General features: G+C 42.4%; 1 protein-coding gene across 1 annotated transcript in view; it reads right to left on the bottom strand.

The window, feature by feature from the left end:
- Window positions 1-294: 294 nt before the first annotated feature.
- TARP (TCR gamma alternate reading frame protein) overlaps window positions 295-27,550 on the bottom strand; it is a 335,382-nt gene continuing 308,126 nt past the window's right edge. The window contains exons 4-6 of the mRNA XM_078685855.1: window positions 16,380-16,721; window positions 3,185-3,283; window positions 295-732 (exon numbers count right to left, since the gene is read on the bottom strand). Coding sequence (XP_078541981.1) covers window positions 536-732; window positions 3,185-3,283; window positions 16,380-16,721 — 638 coding nt within the window. The 3' untranslated portion in view covers window positions 295-535. The remainder of the gene's footprint in view (window positions 733-3,184; window positions 3,284-16,379; window positions 16,722-27,550) is intronic.

Genomic DNA, 27,550 nt, shown 5'->3' with positions numbered 1-27,550 from the left:
AAAAGGAATCCATCCTCAAACGCTTTGGTTGAAATTTACCGTAACATCAACATACTTGCGCTTTCTAAATTTATATTAGAGCTCTGGTTCCGATTGCAAATTGACAAGCATTCATTTTTCACTCTCCTCCTTTGGGTTTCCCTCCTTCAGGTGCTGTTCCTTTCGTTGTCCTTCTCTTCCATTACCTATCATCATTCCATTGAAGTGGCTCTTCTAAGTTTTTTTTATCACCTTGGGGTAGAAGCTTACTACTACTTCTAGTTGTGATGAAACAAAAAATATATTATAAATGCATATAAATGAAGGCGTTTATTTAATGACTGGGTAAACAAGGGGAGCGCATTTATAGACTCTTCATACATTTCACAGTAGTTAAGCATGCATTATTAAAAAAGAACAGTGGTTGATAGAAAGACTACTTGTTGGAAAACTCTTTATACAGAGAGAAAATTGCATTTAGTTAAAAACGTATAATATTTGCAGTAGATTCTTCGCTGCAGCCAGGCCTTGACCGCAGTATTCTTGGGACAAAACCTCAAGAATGGGCCCCACGTGTCTGCACTGCGAAGGAGGAGGTTTGTGGCTCAAGATTCTTGGCCTTGGCTCGTGATACAACCCTAGCCCGGCAAATGCAGAAGAGGAGGACGGTGCAGTACAAGGCACTGGTTAGCAGAAGGCTGAGGTACGTGAAATATGCCACTCTGAAGGTCTCTGGAGACAGTGTGTCAGCACCTGCACAGGACAACAAAAGCGACAAGAATTAGACCAACGCACAGCTGTTTCTAGGGCATAGAACCAGTTAAGAATGTAAGGAAATGTGCATTTTGCAGATACATTTGTTCAAACAGCGAATTATATAAAATCGTTAAATTTTCAAGAACAATTATTCTTGCAGGATGGAATCCTGATGCTTGGAAGAGCCACGGTGAGGGCTTACCACCTCCTCAACATCGCTAGCCCTGGGCAAAGTTTTGTTTGCGTTAATGTAATCTTGCAGTATTCCACACTCTCAAAATAGCATGAGGATGCATTTTGTTGTAAGACAATATTGTGCTACAATCAGGGATGTAGTCTTGGAGCTTATAAAATATTTAGCTTTATTTGGTTCAGATCTAGGTACAAGTAAATCAGGTAAAGCCCCACCAACAGCAGCATTCTGCTGCTCCGCCTTTCTCACCCCAACTGTCCCCTCATCCAAGCACAAACACTCTTAACATTCAAACCATCTAATGACCTCACTTACTGGCTGTGCAGCAAAGATTTATAATTCTGGGGAGGGAACACAGTGCTAAATGATGGCCTGGCATTTAAGGTACATTTACATAAATTCTGGAATTTATTTGGGCTTTCTCTGTAATTTTCACACCAGAAATTACACTCATTTTGGTTAGACATATCATCTCCTATGGTACATGAGTGCCCTGTTATTTTTTAGCAACAGCTGAAATACAGTTGCGAAACATTGAACATTTAATGACACCGCAACAGACGTGGTAAATCTATGCACAAAGATACCTTTTCCACTTTTGATGTAATAAAACATATTTTGAAGCGCAGGCAGTGGTCCAAGTGACAACTGACAATTCTTAAACTATAAAGAAAGAAAACTTTTTTTTAACTGCAGCTCATTTCTTTTAAAGAATACAGCTGTATTTGTTTCTTACGGCAAATGCACCACACAAAGAAAGAGGAAAAAATAAGGAGAAATAAATATATTTCTCTGTGTTGCGCCTCACCATGGGAGGCGTAAGGATTTGGTGCTTCCTCAGGTTTACATGATTTTGTAAGTCTGGGGGAACGTAATAATCCATGGGTGTTGCATGGTAACACCCACCACAACACCCATAGAACGCCTCCTGAGCACAGAGTAAGGAAACACAGAGATTTACGCTGGGTTGCTTTACTCAAGATTTATGAGGCTACTCAAAGACACGATTGGTGGTTTCATAAATCTGAGTCAGAGCCCTGTGTCAAGCATGTACCACTTAACGTGGTGCAAAAGTGATGCAAGGCTCTCATAAATAACCCCCCTAGTGATCTTGTGCATCTAGTCCATTCGTAGAACTCGAGGTGACTCGGACTAGTGCAGACGGTAACACTTGTATAAGTGTGATAGTTAGTGGTAAGTGTTGGGACTGGCATTTGGCAGACCTAGCAGGGGTAGTGGATGGAGTGAGCCTGGGTGCTTCCTGACAAATAAGTTAGGCCCTGGCACTTACTTTTTGTTGAACTAATAAACTCTTGCCCCTCTGAGTAGCTCCTGTAAAACCGACAGAGGGGACACTGCTAAAGACGGAAGCAGATTGTGCACTAAGATAACACTTTTAGTTCGACGTTGTCCTTGCCTATGTAAGTCTGGATAGGCCATTTTGTTTTATCCCTTTAACAAGGCTCAACAGTTGCAGAGCCACTTTAGTTGTAGAATAACAGAAATATGCATTTAGTTAGGGAAAGGTTACTGCCATTTAAGGTATTTACTGAGCATTTTATCTTAGTAATAAAGGTTTACACCATTTTGCAGAACAGTAACAGTGCTTGGGTATCATATTGCTGGATGTCATGCCACACAACACTCTCTGAAAGTAAGTCCTGCCTGTTCGACTTCGCTACCCCCTGTACAGCAAAGCCTAACGAGGATGTACTTGAGGATTCAGTGAATGGTAGGACACTCAGGTTCTCTTGTTTCCAAAGACAGCATAAATACTTGATACAAGGAACTTTCCAGACGCCCTTGAACAACCAGGACCCGGCGACATTGCCTGACACTCACAACAGCGCCACCCTAATGCCATGCTCTCTGCCCCTCCATCACCACAATATAAGTAATGTAAAAGCTAGAGCTCTCTGAATTGTATACACTCTGAGATTCTGGAGACTGGACACCAGAATGGCCCTTAACCACCTATTAGTCCTAACATCATATATTGCTTCTTTAAGGCACGGTGACAAAGCTGCGGGATTGTCAACAGAGTAATTGTGGAGTTATGGAAGAGGTATTGAGGTATGTATTGTTACATGATCAAACCAATTTTCTTTGCTGCAATACTGGAATGACAACATGAAATGTAAGTGGGCATTTAGTTATAGAATTAACTTGTCTGACATAGTGTACTCTCATTTACCACAATAGCTATTTTATTCAGTACTACAACAATAGATAATAAACCGTGTTAAAAATACTCACCTTCAGTACCTCCTAGAGCTGTGGAAGTGTTGCCAGAGGGGGGTGGACAGTCTGCTCCTAGGATTTTACTTTCAGGCTTTTCAATCGTGGTTGATTTTCCTACAATATTAGAAGCTATAATCAGCAAACTATTGTAAAACTGTAAATCTGTGAAAATACATTAAATAAGCAATACGTTGACAATCTTTTGCCTATATTAAGAGTTTAGAGTTCTTGTATGTCCTCTTCAAGCAAAAGGCCTCAATTCGTGAAGTGGTCTGAAAAATAATCTACATATTGTATATTCTCATCTGTGATTTGTATAAAAGTCAATGGTTTCAGCTCTTTACAAGGGTCCTCGAGACTAGAAGTGGAAAACTACAAACGCATATATTTCCATGGCAACACCTACACTTTCAGGCATACTTCAGCAGAATGACTTGTGTGTTAGAATTCAGTCTGTGGGCAGTTAAAGCAAAGACGGAGTAAGCTGCAACCCTGAGAGATAGAACATGGAAAGAGATGGCAGAGTCTTAGCAGTGGCGGCTCGCAAAGGTAACGCTGTGGGGCGGGTAGGTAGGGCGGGGCTGGATGGGGGGGTAGTGGAGTCCAACATACGACGGCAGATATTTATTTATGTATTCATGTTCACCTTCACAGTTGTATGTCGGACTCCACTAAGCCATGCCTCCCCGTCCCACAGCGCTACCTTTGCAAGCCGCCACTGAGTCTTTGTGAGCTATGACTGAGCTCCGACAAAACCCAAACAGTCTGACTCACAAACATAAACTCGAGTAATGCCTGGCGCAACCTTGGTAGCTCGACAAACGTGACAAGGTTTTCCTCACAGATGACGCATCTGTTATATTTGCAACAACTTGCCAAACAACAATGTTGCAGTGTTATGTTTTGATGACTATGGGCATGTTACTGTCTCCTCTCCAGATCGGATTGTTTGTTCAAACCGGTATGTCAATGTTTTACTGTCCTACTGCCACGATTACATGTTTCTTGGGGAGTGCTTCTCAGTACCCCTTTTGTTACTGGTCACAATAATCAAAATAAAAACTGTATGGAAAAAAAACAACAACAATATAGCTGTGAAATAAAGAAGTTAAACAAGTTAATAAAAAATATATAACGATGACAAGAAAAAGTCCCTAACATGGAAAAATCAGACATTGGTGTCAAAACGTAGACAGGCAACTAACACCTTCTAGTGATTCAAAAAACTGCCTAAAAGGCATACAATTTTGCACAATAGAAAGTGTAAAATAAATCAAATTGCTTTCTATTCAGTGGACTTGGACCTAGACATCGTCTTTTGCTGACCTGCCATAGACAGCAGCCATGTTTGTGCTTTGCCAGCTGAACATTTTTATACCATTGGTCTTGGAAGTTTAAGAGGAAGATGAACACTTTTAGTGGGCTCCATATCAGCTTGAGCCGAAAACGTATCCATAAAAACGGTTTTGGTGGTTACCCATCAGTCTCAAACTTCCAGTCAAAAAGTTCATAGCTTGTTTTACTTTATCAAGTTAATTACTTTTTTTTTCTCATATGGCTTGTGTATTGCATTTGCAAAAATCCTAATAAAAATTTTTTAAACAAAAAAAAAGTTCAGAGCTGGCTATGATGCTGCCTGCTTCACATCTTTTTGAGCAGGCTGTCCTGATCATCCAGCAGTGGGCTTAACGCAAAGTCTCCAAAGGCTTCTCAGACTTTAGCTCTTGATGAACGAGTTGTAGGAGGGTTCTGACAACTCTGCTTCAGGTTCATAAGAAGATATTCATTTCCTAATGGACCACAGTGGTTCTTGGAGGCGTCCTCTATCTCAGGATCCATTGCATCCACCAGCCACAGGAGTGTAGTTCTGCAGGGTCATGCAGGCACACTGGCAGAAAGCTTACCTCATTTGATGAAGTGACCAGAAGACTGGATCATTGAATTCTGGTCAAAATGCTCGGACAGACATTCAAAGTGGAGCTCAAGAAACCATTGATCGCTATTTAAAGAGGAAGGGCCTCATTTACAAGCACATTGCGCCACCGGTACATCACTTTTTTTGTTGCACAGGCAGCACAATGGGCTTTCCCAACCTTATATACAAGGCCAGGTAAAGACACACTGCGTGACTTTTCATGGCCTCGTAAATATGGACTCCTTTCAAGCGTTGCTCTGCGCGAAAGGGGTATTCCATGGGTGTTGCTGTTGGTGTTCCCATACAATATCCATTGAACCTGACACATTCTCAGATTTACAATGTTTTGTAAAGCTAGGAATGCGTCAGAATCCTGCACCTCTTCAGGCAAGGTGTAGGAGTGGCGCAACAAGGAGAACTACTTTTATTTCTCCTCATTCTTTCCTCTTCCTATGCACATCGAAAGAGAAAAATGGCATCAATGTTTGTTTTTGTGAAGGAGGGCGTCCCTTCCTGCCCAAAACCAATCATCCCCGCAACGCCGGTATCCTTGCAACATGACACAAGGGTGCCTGCACTGGCGCATGGCAGCCAATTGTGCACCAGAGCAGTGGCAAGCACATGGATCCGTCGTAGTGTTTTTAATATGGCACATCCCTGTGCTCTTAAAATAATGCAGCTTGGCGAAGCAAAATGGTTTGAGGAGCTGTGTCATTTTTTAGTAAATGAGGCATGATGTTTTCAGTGCAGTACAATGCAAGACAGTCTCCTCTCGTCTTCCAGGCAGAGTCTTTTGAGTGAATCAAATGTGGTATTGTTGGTGACAAGGCCCATTGTGTCAGCACAATAGTGTGCTTCCGTTCCTGGGGACATGCATAATTGGCAAAAATACTCCCAGTAATTCAAGACATACTGAACTTAAAAATAGTCCTTCCCTGTTTCATCTATATGACCGCTTGTTTGTTTCTCAACTCTGCCCCCTACTCACCCAGTTCAGCTCTAAGAGCTACATAGGAAATCCCCTGCCCTGAGCGAAAACTCAATTTAGCCGACCTGCCCTTGGGCTGAAGGGACCCATTGTATGAATGCTATAAGAGATACCTTTCTGTGAATGGAACATTTGCTAAAGATGTTTAATTTCTATGAATTAAATGTGTGCTATAAAGACCTTTTAAAGTGGAATCTCTTCTTGGTAACTCCCAGGGGCTATGCCTTTGAAGTAGCAGCCATCGGGCTTGGGCCAATACAAATTATGAATGAGGTATGATCACAGACAGAACTGTACATGTGTTTAGCAAGGAACATCAGCTCACCTCACCATTGGATGTTTTTGCCCAAAATATGCACCTTCTGTAAATGAAGGTTTCATACCTATTACATGTTAATGATGTAAGATCCTAGAGCCTAGATTTACTTATATTTAATGCAAAGCCTTGCAGAAACCAAAGCTTCTGAGCTTTTGCACTGCTGTGTGTCATTGAGAGGGAGACAATGCACAATATCTGCTTAGATATGGCACGCTCTTTCCCTCCCCAGACGCTGACGCAGTTTTCACTACCACGTACCAACGGACAGACACTTGCACCATAGTGCAAGGATGTGTGCATTCTCTAAAGGATATGCTTTTCAATGGAAGGGGACCCTTCTCATACAAAAACTGTCCTGTAAGGCTTTTCCCTCTTTGTATGTGTGCTGTAGAGTGCAACACACATGCAAAGTTGGAAAAATAAGGAGAAAGGTACAACTTTCTCCTCGTACTGCCTGCATGGAGCAGGCTCGGTCATTGACCCAAATTCCTGTCAATGAGTTTTAGTAGCTTGAAAATGTCTGTTGTCTTGTTTGTTCTTATTTGTACTTCTTTGTCTCCCGGCTGATGGTTCATGGCTGTAGATGTGCTGAGAGACACAGAGTATGGTGTACTTTTTTTTTTTCACCTGCCATCTCACAAATTGCCGGGTTTATACCACACACAACGTATAGCCGCTTTGTTGTTGTCATGATCAGATCTAGCCACATTGTCCCCTGTCCATACTTTCCGTCGATGTAACTCTAAGTGCAACAGTGTATATGAGCAATATAGTATCTCTTAAAGAGTGAAGGCAATTTGCCCTATATCAGTTCCCATTGTGTCCCGTAGTATGATCATCTCGGATGTCAGCTCCACCTGACTCTAGCCAATGCACAAAAGGTTCCCATATGTCAATAGGTCTAGATCTGCTAGTCATTAGTTCCCAATAGTGGGATAGCTGGTCCCTGCAGTATGTAGTAGTATTCAACCATGCTGCTATCGTAGGGGGATGCTGCTTTTTCCTGTGGATTGCCACTTGACGTTTAGCCAGTAACAGCAACATGGCTGTAAGTTTACGGGAGCCCTTCGGGACATCTGAAACATATCCCAGGAGTGCAATTATTGGATTAGTTGGTAACTGATTGTTAGTAATCTGCCCAACATGTCTAAGTACCTCCGTCCAGAACCTTGCTATCGGTCTGCAATTCCATGCTAGGTGCAAAAAAGTAGCGTTCTGTGCTCCACATCTCCAACACCTTGTGTCTGGATGTATGCCCATGCGGTGTAGCTGTTGTGGCATGCGATATACTCTGTGTAAGAAGTTAAAGTGGATTAGTCGCAATCTATAATTTGGAGAAAGATGCTGCAGTTGAGAGCAGCAGAATTGCCTTCCCATTCCGCTTTAGACACAGGAGAGATTATCGGGGATTCTCCTTGTGTTGTACTGTAAATGTGCGTTATTAATTTACGTGGAGAAGGGTTGGACAATACATTTTCTAATGCTGATAGTGTGGGGGGTGACTGGGGAAAGTCATCATACCTAGCCCTACATGCTGCCCTAATCTGATAATACAAGAGCATGTCTGAGGCTGTAGGTGATTGCGATTTACACATTTACTGCAAAGATATAAAGGTACCTTCCGGGTAAAGATCACTGCCTCTCTCCAATGCGTGAGCCGACAGAAGCAGATTGCCCCTTATTGGCATGGATGGAGCATAAAGTTCCTTGTGGTGCGCCCTCTTTGCAATCCCTCTCCATGCCCAGCGCGTTGCTTCTTCTGTGTCTATTTCCAACTGTGGTCTCTTATATGGCTGATATACCGCGTGTTAAGGGGAAGGGGGCAGCTCGATCAATTTCTATCGCCACATGGGGCTGATAAGGCGTTGGGTGCTGCCAAAAGTGTAAGTATTGCGTCTGTGCGCTGTATGCATAGAGTTCAAAATCTGGAGCCGCCAAGCCTCCCTGAGTGAATGGCAATGCCAATAAACTTCATGAGACCCTAGGTTGTTTTCCTGCCCATACCTATTCTAGGATGGTAGAACTGAGTTTTTTTAAGAAATTAGTGTTTGCCGTCAATGGAATATTTACAAACAGGTATAACAGTTTGGGCAGTATTACCATTTTAGTGATCGCTATTCACCCTATTAGGGACAGAGTCAACTGCTTCCATCTTTGCATTTGCTCCCTATCCAGTCAATCACTCTCCCATAATTTGCCAGCCACAGTTCTTGCAGAGATCTGCTAACCCAAATTCCCAGGTACGTTATTTCTTCTCTAGCCCACTGTATTGGAAATTCCGTGTCAAAAGAAGTTGTGCTATCCGTGAGCGGTACTATCATGGATTTCGACCAGTTTATCTGAATTTCCGTTAGCCCACCGTACCAAATGAGTTCCCTCATTACCACAACAAAGTTTTCCCTTGGATTTGTCAGGTATACTATCATGTCATCTGCATACACCGATATTAGCAGGCCTCTGGAAGTAAAGCCATTGCCCCTTTGTGTGTGGTGTTGCCGTAGTCTGGCTGCCAGCGGTTCAGTAGCAATTGCAAACAATAAGGGTGAAAGAGGGCAGCTCTGCGGTGTCCCCCTCGTTATGGCGAATGGTTCTGATATCCTGCTGTTGACCCTAACCCTCACCATTGGATTTGTATAAATTAATTGAATTTGCTTAATAAATATGGGGCTGATTCCCATGCGGGTCAGTAATACAAACAGGAACTTCCATTCTAGCAAATCAAATGCCTTTGTGACGTCTAACAGTGTAGCTACTGCCTGTACGTGGGGGGCCAAATAATGCAAATGGCCAAAGAATGTTCTCAAGTTGTGTGCAGTCGATTGACCTGGTATGAACCCAGATTGTTCAGATAAAGCTACCTGCGGGAGCATCGGTTGTAGCCTATTTGCAATTAATTTAGCACAGATCTTAGCATTCAGGTTAATTAAGGACAGTGGGCGGTATGAATCCGGTTTGGTCTGGTCTTTATCAGGTTTCAGTATGGTAATTATGGTAGCCTCACATAGTGTGCCTGTGTCCATAGCCTCCAAATATACCTGCAGTAGACGTGGTGTAAGAATAACCGTATATTCTTTATAGAACGCTGCAGTCACCCAGTCTGCTCCCGGTGCATTACCCGCTGGCATACTATTTATCACCTGCCTAATATCTTCTTCTGTGATTGGTAGTTCCATATACTCTCTGGCACCGTTGTTAAACCAGGCCAGTGCAATAGTGTCCAGGTAATCAATAATGTCAGTCTGGGACGGGTAAGTCTGTGATGAGTATAATTCTTGATAGCATTGGGACATAGTATTCAAAGTTTCCGGCGGTGTTCTAACTACCTCTCCACTCTCCGTTTACATTTCAGTAATGTAATCTGCACCCCTGGGTGATTTAAGTAGACCCGTCAGTGTTTTCCCGGAGCGTTCCCCTTCACCATATCTCCTCGCCTGAGCGTGTTCGTGCAAGTATGTTGTTTCTCTTTCTGCCTCTGCCTGAAAATTCATCAGTTTAGTTCTAATCTGCGCTGTAATAGCATTGGCTCTGTAGCTGCATTCTCTCCAGCTCTCTAATCTTACACTCTAGTCTCTGTAGTGTGTTACGTATATCCCTTAATACCCCCGTTTTAAGTGCTATACAGTCTCCCCTTATGATGGCTTTGACGGCTTCCCACAGTTTACCCGGTGACTCTACTGTTCCCTCATTTAGCGTAAAGCACTCCAATATTTTCTCTCGTAGTTCTTCTTGGAAGACTTGGTCCAGCAATGCATCAGATGGGAACCTCCAACTAAACGGCTGTATGTATGGTCCAGGTACTTTAGGTTGTACCTGAGTGGGTGCATGATCAGAGAGTGAGCGTGGGTAGTGTACAGCGGTAGTTATCAATGTGTGCAGCTCCTTAGAGACCAGCCAAAAGTCCAACCGTGACCAAACATTGCGATGATGTGTCATACATGTGCCCTCCATGACTGTTGGGTGTAGCGCTCTCCAAGAGTCTAATGTCCGTCAGCATTGCTGCCGCCTTTGGATGATCACAAGATGTCCCCTGTTTGTCCACTACGTCCAAGAGGACCACATTAAAATCTCCTCCCCACAAAATTGCTGTGTTATTCAGAGCTTGCACTTTCTGCCATATCTGTTGGAAGAATTCTGGGGTGTCCCTGTTCGGGCCATAGGTATTTTTATCACTGTATGGGTATTGTATAACGTACCCTGAAGGATAATATATCTTCCTTCCCTATCTGAAATTGTATGATGTGTCATCCATTGGAGTCCTTTGCGTAGAAGTATTGCGACCCCTCATGAATAACTAGAGTACCTAGCTTCAACCATCTCCCCCATCTGTTACCTCTAAGCACATCCCCTGCAGTAGGTGATATATGAGTTTCTTGTAGCAGACATATGTCTATCCCCTGCCTCGAAAGATAAGAGTGTATCAGTCTGGTTTATCTGCGGTCATTCAAACCCCTAACATTCCATATGAGGCAAGTCAGGTGTGTCATGGTAGTATCACGCAACAGATGTGTTTGTGTCCAGTGTGCATTCCATATTCACTAATAGCATAGACGAACATCCGCACAATTCTGATACATTTCAGAAGATCAATGCTTAATCTGTGGCGTGGAGATCTAAACGTACTAATACGTTGCATTCTCATTTGGCACTTACGTCTGTGTATAGAGCATGGCAGGCTTACACAATAGAACTTGAAGCTCCCCTCACACCCCCCACACAAACCCCCAAACAGGTTGTGAAAGTCCCACCCCAACCCCCCAAAACTGTAAACACATAATCCACAGTAGTGGGCATACAGGACTCATTCCACAGGGGCACATGGGGTCGCCGGCAAAACTCCCCTGCACTCATGGCAGGGTGGCCGAGCTTGCCCCGTGCTACCTTGAACCGTGAAGCCAGTCAACACTGTACCCCTCCATCTACTATGCAGAAGGACTAGTGACATACTTTCAAACATCGTGATATTCTTAACTGTACAGGAACGTAACTGCTAGCATAGATCATCATACTTATCATCACATTTTACCAAGTATAGCACTTATGTGTGCATCCAGCATTTATGTCCCGTTCAATGAGTCATTGTCACTTAAATTGGTCTCAGTTTGTGAATCATTGTTCGCCGCTTTCTGTTTTAGTTCCTTCGCCATTTGCTTCGCTTACTGCAAAGCTGCCTTGGCGTCCGCAAAAAAGGTGGGCTTGCCATGCCCCTGAATTCGCAACTTGGCAGGATATATCAAGGTGTACTTGGTTCCAAGCTGTTGAAAAAATTTCTTTGCGGGCAGAAACTTTCTATGAGCCGCCTGGACCTGTAACGTGAAGTCTGGATATAGTGTGATGTTATTTCCTTTATACTGTATGGCTCCTTTCTCCCTGGCCAACCTAAGGATTAAGGCCCGGTCTCTGGAATTGAACACTCTTGCCAGTATAGGGGTCGGCGGTGCACCTGGTCTCGGCCTGGGGCCCAGTGTCTGATGCGCTCTTTCAATTAGGAACATGGTGGACAAGTCCGATCCGAAGAGGTCTGCCATCATTGTCTCTACGTATTTCTCCATATTTTGTATGTCCGTTGTTTCCGCAATTCCCGTAATTCTTATGTTATTCCTCCTCGATCTCGCTTCCAAGTCCTCATTCTTCTGCTTCATCGCACACAATACTCCATCCATTTCACGCAGTTTCTTATCCATGTCTGTTTGTCCTTCTTCCGTCTCCGTCACTCTAGTTTTCAAAACGCTCATACGGCCTTCCTGTTTCTCCATCCTTTGCGTTATCCTGTCCATTCTCTCTGCGAGCGCATCGATTTTTGAGTCTATTCCTTGAAGACTCGTCTTCAAGTCCTTGAACATTGACCGATGTCCTCTTCAGGTAACTGGCTCGCGGCAAGTTCCTCAGGATGGTCCTGCTGACCAGTGTCGCCCTCCGACGACTTAGCATTCTTCTTGTTAAATGTTATTTGAGGCTGTCTTGTGTCTGACTTTCCCATTTTGGCAGTTTGAGGGTTCTGTGAGGCGATACGTGTTGCAGTAAATCTTCCTCTATGCATGCAGCACCTATGCCGGTTGTTTTGCGCAGATTGTCTCCTCTCACAGTACTGCAGTCTAGGGTCTTACTTTCCCCCGCATCCCCTTTCCTTACAAATATTTCCCTGCCTGCGATGTAGTACACCAGGTGCTGGCCACGCTGCACGCAGTGTCTCCTCCTGAACTCTTGTAGTCTTGTCCTTCAAAGGACCGCACTGTCAATCCTTCTATTTCTTACACCTTCAGGCAAATCGGGCTCGCTAAGTGGCAGTGTCTCCAATGCTTCTAGGCCTTGCAGTTGGTCTAATCAGGTTTCACAACTGTGCAAATCTCCAATGTTCAGAGTACCTGTTCCCGTCTACCCCTTCACTTTGCGCAGGGTGGTCCACTCACTCCTGTTACCAGCGTTAGCCCAGCTTCCCTTCCATGCACCTTCACGCATCCCGCTTGGCAACCAGCCATTGCAGCAACAAGCTGTTATTGGTCCTGATTGCGCCTGCAGTTAGTAGTTATTGGGCCGCTTTCATGTTTTGGTATGTCTCCCGCTGACCACCTCACGATGGCATACACTTTACAGCTGCGCTGAATTTGGAGCCATCCTGTTAATCACGCACGGAGAGCCGGCTGATATGAACACCGTACCGCCCCGCCGGGCACCGCTTTCACTATGCCTCCTGCCTGAGCGAGGAACCATTACCCGAGCGCTCAGTGCCGCTGCTCCATGTCCTGCGTAATTCCAGAAGTAGCTGTAGTTAATCAGTCATTTACCCAGGGCCAGCCTGCAAGTTAATGTGCAAAAAGTTTCCAGACTCACACTGCGATCCCCGTGCAGCAGGATTTCCAGGCTGAGCTTCAGAGAAATAATTCTGTGATACGCAGCAACGCTACACAAAATGGCGTCTCTGGCTGCCGATCCCCTTCGCATCTAAATGACGCTCTGCCTAATGTTAAGTTTCAGGCTTGCTAGTGCATTAGTGCAACTGCGCAGCTACGCCGCACTTACAAAATGTGGACTTTCTCATCGATTTTATGGCTGAGCTCCCTTCCCTGTCCTCTCGGGCAATGCGTCTCCCCGGGCCGATTACACACCACTCTTTATGGCCCCCTTTGCTGTGATGTGCGCACTATAGCCCACAGGCGTTCCTCACATCCAACTGGTACTCACGAGTCGTGTGCGCATAGAGGATTTCCCTGGGCAGTTCTTGTCCATCCGGATGATATCACCGCCACCACCTTCTCATTCCCCATCTCCGCACAGCACGCTCCAGGACGGCTCCCACTCCTGGCCCCGGCCCAGCATGGCGTCATCCCGAGCAGGCCTCTTTCTGCCGCGTGGCTTACCGCAGTTCCGGAGCCCCAAAGAAGCACGTCCCTGTACCGCCAGTGCACTTACAGGATGATTGTATTAGTAGCTGCTCGGTTCTCAGTATAATAAACAGATTTTCAGATGGATTAATTGGGCTCGGCCTGCGGAGCCGCTCTAACACGCGGCCATCTCGCTGCCTAGCGAAGCCACGCCCCTGAGTATGGTATACTTAGCAGCAGTGGCTCATGCAGGTAAGAGCGGTTAGGGGTGGGGCCGGATGGAGGGTGGTTTTGACAGACAGATGACGACGAGGGAAAATTAATTATTTATTTAATTTTCTCTTGTGGTTATCTGTTGAAATCGCCCCCCATCCCCCCACCGCCCCACCACTCCTACCTGCACGGGTCTCTGTTGCTTGTAAGCCAGATAGGCAGGGACACCAGTAAGTGGGAAAAACATTTTTCTTATGAGAAAAGAGCGTTTTAGCTAGATCTCTTTAACCCTTGAGCAACTGGTCATGCTATCAACTTTGGGCCTGATTTACAAAGGACCTCCACACTTGTGGAAGAGGCAGCACAGTTGTGGGGGATTCTTCGCCCTCAGGACAAAATCCCCAGAATTAGAATTCTCATTGCGCAGATTTCGCCCTGAGTGCAGAGACTCCCCAACGACTGTGGGGTCTCCGCCAAGAGTGCAAAAGCCCTTTGTTAATCAAGCCCATAATATTAGTATCTCCTGCTTACTTGTTCACTCCTTCTTGTACGGTCCTATACCAGGCACCCTGAAGCATCTTTAGGAATAAATGTCAACGCATTTTATGAAAGGCGAGTAACATAACATAACATAAAACTAATATAAATAGCTCAGTGAGTTACTGGATTTGCAGTGCTGAAACTGGCATCTTTGTAACACATGCTCTGTCAATGCACATTGCTGTCCTTCAAGGAATTATTTTAAGTCAAATTAGTCCAACACTGTATCGTGAAGCCAGCACCAGGATACCCTTGAGTGTGAAGGTGTGAAGGTGTACCCTACAAAATCACATAACATGAAGTTCCAGCAAAGTTCTGGGGTCACTTTAGAGTCTGTTGGACAGGTTACCCCATCACAGGCATAATGAATGTCCTGTCCACCATATTACAAGTGTATTATATCCTATGGCACTTCTAATAAGCCCGACATTACCTCCCTGCTAAACCCTAAGTTAGCCCTCTGGTAATGGTAAAAGACTTGCTCTCTGTCCCAGCCTCATTGTCAGTGTTACAAGAGAAGACACTGCGTAGATGTTGAAGACATTTTATTCACGTCTCAATACCACCACAGGTTCCAGTCAGCTGGAGTAAGCTGTAGAACCTTCAGATCTCAATAGAGAGGGACAATCTAAACGTGTACGGTAGGAGGGGGATAGAGGGAATATACCAATAGGTAAATTAAAACAATTGCATTTTCAATTCTCTGTATATAGCGATTGTTAAGACAAACTTCCATTTACAGAATTACCCACAAGATTCTGAAGTTCAAATACCTCATAAGATCATTCCCAATATGTACACATAACCGGCAAGTCCACAAACCCCTCTAACTGTTTTGTTCTGTACAATGCCATGCTGTATCCCTTAAGAACCTTGTTCTTTATAACTCCAGTAATTAACTGTAAAGGTAGGTCCAGAGTCTATCAACTGAGGTTTTAGGATTTATTCTTCTGCACAGTTTGTTTCCTACCCTAGACTGGTCCTCCACTGTAATTATGTCAAAGAGGTAAATTGTGTGTATTGAGCAACCCCATAGATGTAAGCAAAACCTCAATCATTTATGTACTCACTGCAATGTTTGAATCAGATTTAATTGCTGATTTAGTTGCTGTTAATAGCTCCACTATTTAGAATTGGATAATCAGTAAAGTCTAAAGTCGACATAATTGACTACACGAGCAAAGCAGGGTAGTGCTTGCAAAAGGACAATACCTAATGCAATCATAAATGTTAAATGAAATGCGAATATTTGTCCTGTAATCAGCCTGACCAATACGGATGAAGTAATTGTCGTAACATGAGAATATTTTTGGTAGGTTTATAGATTTTCCAATGAATCTTTCATTAAGGTTAATAGCTTATAAAACCCTATGGTTAGCTGTGTAGCCATCATTACTGGTAAACCTCAGTAGTTGACTTTTTTTCGAAAACTTCACTAGGAGAATTGGCAGCAAACCGGTGCACAAGCAAGAGTAACTGTGAGAAATATTTAGCAATTTCACAGACAGGTAGTACCATCCCAGAAAATCATTTATTACAACGCTTTCTACTATGCCTAAATACCGCGACCGCTTTACATTGCTTTGTTTTTTATAGGGACCTCAGACTCCTTTTTTAGCTCAGTTAGATAGATGTTGTTTTTGTATATCAGTTTAAAACATCCTTGTTATTTTTATTCACCATCACTTCTGTGGAGATGTCTTGTGCTTGGTCCACTCTCATGATATGGATCCTTGTTTTCTATTCTGTAGCCTTCTACTCTCCAACCTTTACTTCCTTTTAATAGGAAGTCATGATCGAAGTAGATGGAAGTTGAATAACACATGCTGAATCATGAAGTTACATGTGCCATAAACCTATAATAACTCTTCAGAAAGAAAAGAAATTAGCATAAGCAAGGAAATCTAAGTACATACCGTTTTCAAGTGTGGTCATGATTTTGCCTTTGTTTTCACCAGTCTGGATCCCTTCATGTTGATAGTAGCAGACATATCTTTTGTTCAAGGCTGCTTTGGGCACTGTGAGCCAGCTGCTAACGGAGTATAAATGCGTATTAATATTTTCTTTGACTTCTCCAGTCAGTGCTTCTAGTTCGGTGGTCCCGCCCTCCTCGGTCCAAGTCACCTTAATGACTTCTGGGAAGAAATCTGACAGGTGGCACAGGTATGTCAGGTGCCCTGTTGACTGTATCTCTGCAAGAGAAGGAGGCAGAATCTTTGCCTTGGGTGCCTTCGCTTCTGTATTGGGTGAATTTGGATCTGGAAGGGAAATCAGAAAGAGGATACAATTATTTGTAAATATCAACAATATCCTTTAATAGGACAAAAACAGTAATTATCCAGACATGAAGCTTCAGGTCATAAAAGAAAGAAAGCACCTTTGAAGAGGTGTTGTTACGTGTGGCACAATATTACTTCTAATTTGCACATAAATCCAGGGGCACAGAACGACGGGGTGTGATGGGTGAGGCACCAACCCCACTTCTCCTGTACCTTCTAAAAAGGAGCAGATTTCACTCAGCTTGGTAGCAGGCTGTGGTGGAAAACCGCTCCAATGAGCCAGTGAAGAGGAGAAAGTGGATGTTTTAAAAGATGTTTTCGAAAGTCGTCCTGCTATGGTGGGTGGGTTCACTCTCCAGATGCCTCTGACCTTACTGGACCTGTGGGGCCCTTTGTACGTTTTGGTATTGGGAAAAAATCATAGAAGCAAACTCTTGCTCTCCCTTTCCACAGGAGGAAGTGACCTGTGCTGTGCTAATGGCTGCACTCCTTTACAATGAGAAGGCCAGGCCAAGATCAGCCATGGGGATCTACATATCCTGTTGAAACCTTATGTTGCCATATGAAGCTCCTTGAGCTCATAGGGCAGGTAACACATCCTATTGGCAGGACTGAGCTGCCAGGGTAAGTTAAGTCTGGTCAGCAGATCCATCAGGCCAGGACCTCTCACTGGAGCTTGGCTAAGGACACGGGTTGTGTAGATTGGCTCCATTGCTGAGCCTCCGCCCAATGTTGTAGTTTAGGGAAATAGCTTTACATTTGATGTTCGTGATCTGTGTCTACAAACGAGCATGACATCACTAAAAGATTAGCTTTAGCACACAAAGAAAGCCGTAGGAATATTTCAAAGCCAAGTGGATCTGAGCTCGGCCACATCCTAGTGGGTCTGGTGTCCCTCCAGTATATCGCGGGTCCTGGTGCTGACAAGGGAAGGAATAGCCAGGGCCACTGGAATTATGTGATTGCGCGACCTGGCTGTTCGAGCAGTAGCAGCTCTCCCCCCCCCTAGCGCCTTGAGACCCTCCGGGTGAGTAGTGCGCTATATAAATGTCTGTGATTGATTGATTGATTGATTGACTGTGCTGATTTTTGCATAATTATAGATTTACCTGATTTGCCACATAATCCATCATCTGCTGCATAATCTGCAGATTTTAACAAACATTTTTTTTCCTGTCTTGAATGTTTAAAAAGTTAGTAAGAACACAGTGACAGTTGTTGCTGTGCAGTGGATGGCCCTTTACAATGATTGACTGGTCACCTTAATGTAGTTTATTGTTATAGTTGGGTGTTAAACTGGTACTAATTAGGTGCACCTAATGCCCAGACAGTATTAACACATTTAACAAGCATTGCATAGCCAATAGGTCTCACCTTTGGGACCTTATAAGTGTTTAGCCATGCAACAGTTAATGTTGTTGCACCAAGGATATTGTGCTGGATATCTAAACACTTATAAGATCCCAAAGGCGAGACCTATTGACTATGCCAATGCTTGTTAGTGTATGGATAACACTCCAGAAGGCCAATTTGCCAGGAGGGCAAAGCATCCTCATAATGTCCTGGAACCCCAGGGTTTAGATTGCACTTGTCTGCAAGGGTGTGCATTTACTGCCTTTGAACGAGCCTGTTTATGAGCGGTGACGTGGTAGTGGTATAGGCTAGTCTGCCACAAAATATACACAGCCTCGTTTAGTACACAATTTAGTAGTTTCCTTCTGAGAGGTGCATTAGACTGTGCTTTATGAAGGAGGTACATCCTCGCTGTCAGAAGCCCTACACAGGAGATACACCCTCTATGATGTACTGACAGGCACTGCCTTCAAAAATAACACTTCTACAAACACTTCTCAGTTATTGGTTCTGAAAGTAAATACTCCTACAAAAATAATTTCCAAAAGTGTTTGTTCCAAAAGGAACTGAGTTTTCTTTTCTGGGACGTTCTGTGATGAGTGCTTACTTAAAGACATTCATCTTGGGTGGTAGCGTTGTTGTGGTATGCCTATCACTGTCATGAACAAATTTAATTACTATTTTACATTTTAACAGTTTGACAACAGCAAGAGAATCTACTAATCAAAAAGGCATAATACATTGTCTTCTAAGTTGAATAGTGACAATGACCATTGGCACAGAAACGCGTGGCACTGACAAGCGAACAAAGCATTATTATGAAGTAAAAAATAAAGCAATTAATGTCCTTTTAACATTATTGTTTTCGTACATATGAAAACATGGTGAGAAATCTACAGGCTCGTTTGAATCGCCATCCGATTTAAAAATAAAAAATAAAACCTTGGCTAAAGCACAGGCCTAGAACTAAAGGGTCAACAGAGTGCATAAAGAAAGTGCAGCAACCTTGCAAGTTTGGCCCTTACATCACACCCTGGCACACTGTTAAATGATTGACCATGAAAACAATAAAAATCATCCTTTTTACATGTATTTATTGCAGTATTCCACCATGTACCTTTGAAGTTAAAAATATACAGAGGCGGCTCTATTATTGGCATTGTAAACTCAACATGAATGATACCTCTTTTAAATTACAGCCGCTGTCCATCTTGAATGCTTCTCAGATCAGGATTCCCAGCTCTGAGCATCAATAGAAGCCACCTTGTCTTTGGCCTTGCTTGACCTGTTGTGAAGTATATCCAGCAACCTAATGCGAGCTAACATGTCTTTTTCACACTGTTCGCTCGCCCACCTCATTCTTCTCCTCTGGCACCGCCACTCCCCTGCCCCCTGACTAGTAATTTTCCTTTCCGACAAACAAAATGGTTGCTTAACTCCATATTACCGCTCATTAGATCACAGGTCACTCAAGTGGAACTGCCAGAAGGCTCCCAAAGGAGGGTTATACTTCAGAAATCTGTGCATGTCAAATGAAGTCAAAAAATAAACCCTGGGCCTGAGGTCAGCCAGATCAATGATCAAAAGAACCTGCGAATGGGCCCAAGAAACACTGTTTGGGTGCGCTTAAAACCCCCAGAATTCTGTATAATAAATCAGAAGACCAAGATGCTATGAAATGTATTCCACTTGATTGACTGTCAAACAACTTTTATCCATACTTAAAAACAACTTGTCTGCAGCAGTTATTAAGGCGGAATAACAAAAATAGATGATGTTTGAAACAACAGATGCGTTCCCATCCTTTGATGATAATCGCTGGTGGGGGCACAGCAGGGCGGTCAAAAAGTCAATAACAATATATTAAATAAAGGGAAGTTTCAAACATGGTATTCTTTGGGGTGGGACACTTCTTTTGGCTTTCGGTTTTGGTTGCAGTGTGGTTGGTGTTCTTAAAGTGACCTGCAGAAGACAGTAAAACAGGCTCACTAAAAGGAAATTTAAGCCCAGAGATGCACAATTCACTCGTCATGACTCTCGATGCTGAAGAATACAGCAAGGACATAGACGAGTTGCCAGTTGTGAGAAAAAGACAGGACAGTAAGCAAGAAAAAAAATACTGTCTCACTGAGAACAGCAAAGCGAAAGTGAAAGTGATCACGATCGCGATCAAGCGCGGTGAGAGATGCGCTTAATGATGCGCCTTATGGCGCCTCTGCTCGTAAGAGCGCGCCCGCGCACATGCACGAAAGCTGTAGGCCATCCATGGTAGCATTTTTTGAAGCCCTTACTAAAAGTCTCGCTAGACCAGAGCATGGACTGGGTCAGGTGAGACCTAAAAATGACAAAATACCTCTCTGGCCACATTAGCTAACCCAGTTTAGTGAAGGAACTGACCTGGTCAAAACGCAAATGCTTCATGTGCATCTGTGAATAAAAGGAGTTTCTCCTTGGTGTCAATCTCCCAGAGTATTTCATCCTTCCTTACCCAAGCTGCTCACTAACATATCATGAATTGTGTGTCTAAACAGCTGCAAGGATCACGCTTCTGAAGACATAGCAAATGGGGTCATTAGAGGACTGGGGCCTGGGGACTTGGGCCTGCTACACGATACATGGGCAATGAGTTGGCATAGTCCTTCCTCTCATGAGCAGTACAGGTAGCATCTCGTTCTCCAAGGAGACATTTACCAACGGATTCTCCCAGTTGCTGTCATCCACAAGGTACCTTGTTGTGTGTAGCGGATGTGCGGCTATGTAATAGAGTTCCATGTTGGGGAGCACAATACATCCATCCTCCCAGTCCAGCTTTGGTGTATCCAGTTGTACTCTTTCCCTGCCCAAACCAATGATTCCACCAGTCTATTTAATTCTTTAAAAGATGCTCCTTGTAGAGGACACATGAGCCCATATTTACTAAGCCTTCTGACGTCCTTGCTTCACGCAAGGTGACGCATGGCAATGCAAAGTTTTATGTAGGATTTACTCAGCCACGCAAGGCCTTATTTGTATGGCTAGGTAAAGAAATGTAATGGGATGCAGCAGCTTACACTATGTTTGGTTACATTTCTAACTGGTAGGCGTTCCATGGATGGAGCATGGGCATTCCTGTGCATCCACCTATCGATTAAACACAGTTCTAGGCATACTAAGGTTTTTGAAGCTTAAATTGTGCGATCTAACAAGGAGAAATATGTTTATTTATCCTACTTACTTTTTCTTTGGATTGTTTATGTGCAGGAAGGTATCCCTCCCTACAAAAAAACAATCCTAGTCGTAACGCAGGGAACCTTGCACCCTGGTGCAAGGATGCCTGCATTGGCACTAGGTAGCCACAAGTGCGTCAGCACTAGGAGATAGCTCCATCTCCTAGTAGTCAGGGCACTTTTCAACTCTCTCCAGTTCACACAGCAACTTTGCTTGCTGCTCTCCTTTATGTGAACTTTGATAAATATGCACCCTGGATTTTTGCAATAGATACAGGCCCTGTGGAAGCAATACCATTTTGGCAATTTCAATCTTACCCATGATAGAGAGTGACAGGGAGTCCCAGAATCTAACTCATTGTTTTAGTCCGTGAATCATTCTGCACATATTATATCCATGTTGTCATTTAATTATGTGTGACACCTGTATTCCCAGGTACCTAAAGCTTTCTCTCCCAACGCAATCCCAGATCTGGTCAATCTTATGCTAATTTTTATGGTTAGAGAATTGTGGTCATGCTTGAACATAATCATCTCAAGAAAAAAAAACACTTAACAGCTCGGAGAACTGAATTTCAGACTACAGTACAGTGGTAAACTACCTGGTGAAACATGGGTGACATATGAGAAAACTGTCTGACTGACAAATCTCTTCTCATTTCCCTTCTACCAATTATAACAAGAAACTTAAATATGTGAGTAGTTGGAGAGAAAAGTAATGGGTTCTTTGGAAGAAACATATTTGAAACAGAAAGAACAGATGGATGAGAAACCAGTAACTCCACTGTGAGCTAGTCACTGTTGTTTGCTCACTTACTCTAGAAAGATACCAGTCAGTCAGAAGAGTCATAAGGGCTGTTCAGCTGACTAAAGTGCTACCTTTTATATTGCGCATAGAAATATTTCAGAAGTCTTTGTATTACTCACTGGTTTCTTATAAATGGAATGCCAGGAACAAGGACTTAACTGGCAGTAGAATAAAGGGTGATGACGGTAATGTTTAGATCACTGACAAAAATCGTGGTAAACAATATTGTTGACAAAAAATATTGTGTCAGAAATATTGTTTACCACAATATCATGCTCTTATTCATATACTGGTAAGTACCAAAATATTGTCCAAAAATGTACAAAAATATTTATTTGTTAAATATAAATAGAGTTTAAAGTAATATATGTAAAACATTTTGATAGATACAATTAATATAATGTGAATTAAATACATTTTATTAATATTTAATACGATGTATAAATATATACTTTTATAAACACACAAACATGTATATATGTGTTTGTGTTTATATATCTATATATGTTTATATATATGTATATATGAGGCAGAAAACGTCTTGGCAGCCGTTCAGACGAGACAAACCCAATGATGGTGCAATATTGTTTGTTGTAGCCCAAACACCACACCGACCATTACACGTTTCAGCCTGCGAAGGGCCTTGATCATATGACATAAATATATATATGGTGTAATATAATTAAAAATATTTTTGCCATTACAGTATTCACATTTTTTACATATTGTTTATTTATTACAGTGTGTGTGTCAATATATGTAAACATATATAGCTATGAATATATATTTGTAAATATATATGTATATAGAATGGGGGTTGGGAGCACACTGCCTCACTTCCCAGCACAATTCACCCCTTTGCATCCTGGTAAATACAGTACATCAAAATTAGCTGGTGCCTTTCACCAAAGTTGGTGCAGACATTGCTGTATATCTCTTGACTTGTCTTTCTGGTTCGACCCGTTCATCAGTAGAGAGCAAACAACATGATCTGGTGTTGCTGGAAATGCTGACAAGTTCCTCTCAGGTCACAGAACCACTCACAGGCAGAGAGGTGCATCTGCAAAGCTTGTCAGCTTGCTGGCTCAGGGGATTCTTTTACTAAGAATGGAGGTTTGGAGCACACTGCCTCACATCCCAGCACAGTTTGCCCCTTTGCATCCTTGTAAATGCAGTACACAGTTCACGCTTATGTCAAAATTAGCTGGAGTTTTTCACCAAAATCAGTGCAGACATTGCTGTCATTCTATAGACACGTGTTTCTGGGTTGAGCCCTTCATCAGTGTAGAGCAGCAGCATTAAGCAAAGAAAATCATCTACAGTTTTTGGAAATAATGCCAAGTTCCTCTCAGGTAACAGTACCACTCATACCACTATACATGCATATATTTACACACGGTGTGCAGACGGAATATTGAATAAAAAATATTGAGTTGCACAAATATCGGGTAAAAAATATCGTGGTTCAGAAATATCGACAGCAAGAATATCGTGGTCAAAAATATTGCCTTAAGGTAAGTAAAATCGACTCTACAAATATCGAAGAGTTTACTTTCGTTTGCAAAAATATGGTTGTTAAAAATATCATTTTTTACCTTAATGTTATGTATTTAGTATACATTTTATATGTATGTGATATATATGCATAAGAATTGTTTGTATTTGTAATGTGTGTGTTCAATTTTTAGCAGTTATTATTTTTTTCTTTATTTGAATTTTGTGTTTTTAGTTCCATAGTGGTTTGTGGGTTAATAGGGGAATAAGGTGGGAAGCAATTTAATTATGTTACATTAATTGATTCATTTGTATTTATTAATATATGTTTAGTTGAGATTTTATATGTGTAAAGTAATGTATTATTAATGAATTATTAATTGGTTGTTAATTAATTTTAATTAATTAATTGGTAATTAATTATGGAAATTGTGTAATTAATTTTAGGTGCATGTTGTGGTGTTTATAGGTGTAATGGGTGGAAAGTAATTTATTTTTAAATGATGAATTAATAATTGCTTGTTAATTGATTTTAATTAATTCATTGGTAATTAATTATGGTAATTGTGTAATCAATTTTAGGTGTGTGTTGAGGTGTTTATACGTGTAAAGAGTGGGAAGTAATTTATTCTTAATTTATGAATTAATAATTAATGGTTGTTAAAACATTTGAATTAATTTATTGGTAATTAATAATGGTAATTGTGGGATTAATTTTAGATGTGTGTTATGGGGTTTATGGGGTAAAGGGTGTTCAGTAGTTTATTTTCTATTAATATTTCTTTGTTAATTGTTTTTGATTAAATTAATTAAAATGTATTATGGCTATTGTGTAATTAATTTAAGGTGTGTGTTGTGGTGTTTATAGGGGTAAAGGGTGGGAAGGAATGTATTATTTGATATTTATTTTGGGTAATTGTTTATTTTTTTGTGTGTTGTTTTTACTTTTAAAGGGGTAAAGCATGGGTATTAAATACATTTTATTACTTTATAATTAGTTGTGTATAGTGATAGTTTTTAATTCAAAAATTTTAATTGTGTATTATTATTTTATAGTTTAATTCAGATGTGTGTTGTGGACATTATATTGTTAAAGTGTGTGTATTTAATTAATGGTTATTCACTTTTTTTGAAATATTAATATTTTTTAATTGATTCCTAATTATGATAATTATGGAAGTACATTCATTTTAAAATGTTGAAGGGTGTTATTGGTGTGGGGTTATAGGGTAGAAAATAAAAAAAATACATTTCGATATTAATTAATATTTTGGTTTGTAAATATTTTCTAGTTTAAAAGAATTATTTTTTCAGTGTACTTATTATTTTATTTTATATAATATTTGTAGGTATTTGTTATATGTAATTATAATAATAATATGTTTTCTTTTGATATATTTAATATTCTGAAACGCCTAAGGAGTGAGAGTGGTTGAAATGCTGTTGTGCAGACGAAATAAATGTCTGAACTTGAAAATAAGTCGGAGTTGGGCTCTTAACTTCCTTGGATATTTCTACATACAGGCTTCTCCATTCCTGCGTAAAGAGCCCGCCCTGCAGGGTCGGGGGCCCCCGGAAAATGGAACTCTGTTGGAAAAACTTAATGGAGGGGGCATGACCCGCTTTGATTACTGCACCAGCCAAATGGATTACCAAGGTTAAATGGTGAGCAGTAATGAGAAAGGGAGGTGAGTGAGACGATCCTCTCTCGCACAACACTGCATCGCAAGGAAATATTACAGCGCTACAGCATATGAAGGCACTTTGCACTGTAAAGATATTTTTAACAGTGTGCACCATTATTAATGATATTTACGTTCGTGACTACGGCAGAGAAAAACGCTTTTAAGCAAAAATGGAATTGTGCAATTAATCACGTTATGAGGAATATGTATGAGGTGCACCCTGAGGCCTGTAGTTCATTTTACGGGCCACATGACCACTGGGAGGATACATAACCGCTCACCTGTGATCAAGGCGTTAAACGATGAAACGCGTAAGTAGTGAGAGTGGTTGAAATGCTGCTGTGCGGACGAAATAAATGTCTGAACTTGAAAATGAGTCGGAGTTGGGCTCTTATCTTCCTTGGATATTTCTACATACAGGCTTCTCCATTGCTGCGTAAAGAGCCCGCCCTGCAGGGTCGGGGGCGCCCGGAAAATGGAACTCTGTTGGGGAATTTTTTATATATATATATATATATATATATATATATATATATATCCTACTGGCGGTCGCCAGTAGGTAGTTATAGTTAGGACCTAGTATATATAGTATATATATTTTTTGCTTTTGTCATTTTACAGCTCAGCAACGACAGCACTGTGCTAGTCCTATGCTTGAAGACTTTGCTGAAGAAATGGCAAAAGACTTTGTCCTTTTTTATTTCGGCGTGGATGGCACTGTGCTAATCCAATGCTTAAAGACTTTTGTTTGTTTCTGGAGGTGAGAACGTCTGGGGACTGGAGGAAGCTTTTAAAGATCTTATGTACTGGACATTGACATTGTTTGCAGCGTTTCTTTGCCTGCTTATCGCAATCCACATGGACTCACCCCGCCCGCAGCACTTACCTGGGAAATGCATCCTGGGTCTTGCGGTTCCGATGAACTGCAAGTCGTGAGCAATTGGTAATGAGGGGGTGTGGCGAATTCCAGCAAATAGGAATACAGCACTGACAATTTTAAAACAGCAAGCAAGTCTCCAGAATATTGTTTGTTGGCATCTGAAGAAGACCGATATGCGGTCGAAATGCATTATGCCCTGTGATCAAATAAAAAAGCTTCCATCAGATTCCTCGCTGTGGCCCCTGCTTCTTTGGTTTCCGGAGGAGTTCGTTGCTATACATTCGCGCAGTGTCCAGTGGCGCGCTACAGGGGTCCCGTTCTTCAAAAGGGTCCGGGCTTTGCTGGTGTCTGCTTCGGCGGTTCGTGTTGCTCCAAGGTATTGGATTCCCGGTACCCGCCTCCTTTCACTACTGACTCCAGAGCGGCTGCAAAATGGTCCGTGACTTCACGGAGGTTCAGGAATGAACTGTCTCCCTGACCCCTGCCTGGCTGCTTGTTTGTTTCTGGAGGTGAGAACGTCTGGGGACTGGAGGAAGCTTTTAAAGATCTTATGTACTGGACATTGACATTGTTTGCAGCGTTTCTTTGCCTGCTTATCGCAATCCACATGGACTCACCCCGCCCGCAGCACTTACCTGGGAAATGCATCCTGGGTCTTGTGGTTCCGATGAACTGCAAGTCGTGAGCAATTGGTAATGAGGGGGTGTGGCGAATTCCAGCAAATAGGAATGCAGCACTGACAATTTTAAAACAGCAAGCAAGTCTCCAGAATATTGTTTATTGGCATCTGAAGAAGACCGATATGCGGTCGAAATGCATTATGCCCTGTGATCAAATAAAAAAGCTTCCATCAGATTCCCCGCTGTGGCCCCTGCTTCTTTGGTTTCCGGAGGAGTTCGTTGCTATACATTCGCGCAGTGTCCAGTGGCGCGCTACAGGGGTCCCGTTCTTCAAAAGGGTGCGGGCTTTGCTGGTGTCTGCTTCGGCGGTTCGTGTTGCTCCAAGGTATTGGATTCCCGGTACCCGCCTCCTTTCACTACTGACTCCAGAGCGGCTGCAAAATGGTCCGTGACTTCACGGAGGTTCAGGAATGAACTGTCTCCCTGACCCCTGCCTGGCTGCTTGTTTGTTTCTGGAGGTGAGAACGTCTGGGGACTGGAGGAAGCTTTTAAAGATCTTATGTACTGGACATTGACATTGTTTGCAGCGTTTCTTTGCCTGCTTATCGCAATCCACATGGACTCACCCCGCCCGCAGCACTTACCTGGGAAATGCATCCTGGGTCTTGTGGTTCCGATGAACTGCAAGTCATGAGCAATTGGTAATGAGGGGGTGTGGCGAATTCCAGCAAATAGGAATGCAGCACTGACAATTTTAAAACA

The sequence above is a fragment of the Lissotriton helveticus genome, chromosome 4_1 (genome assembly GCF_964261635.1).
Source record: "Lissotriton helveticus chromosome 4_1, aLisHel1.1, whole genome shotgun sequence".
NCBI lineage: Eukaryota > Metazoa > Chordata > Amphibia > Caudata > Salamandridae > Lissotriton > Lissotriton helveticus.
This window is presented reverse-complemented; position numbering and strand designations above follow the sequence as displayed.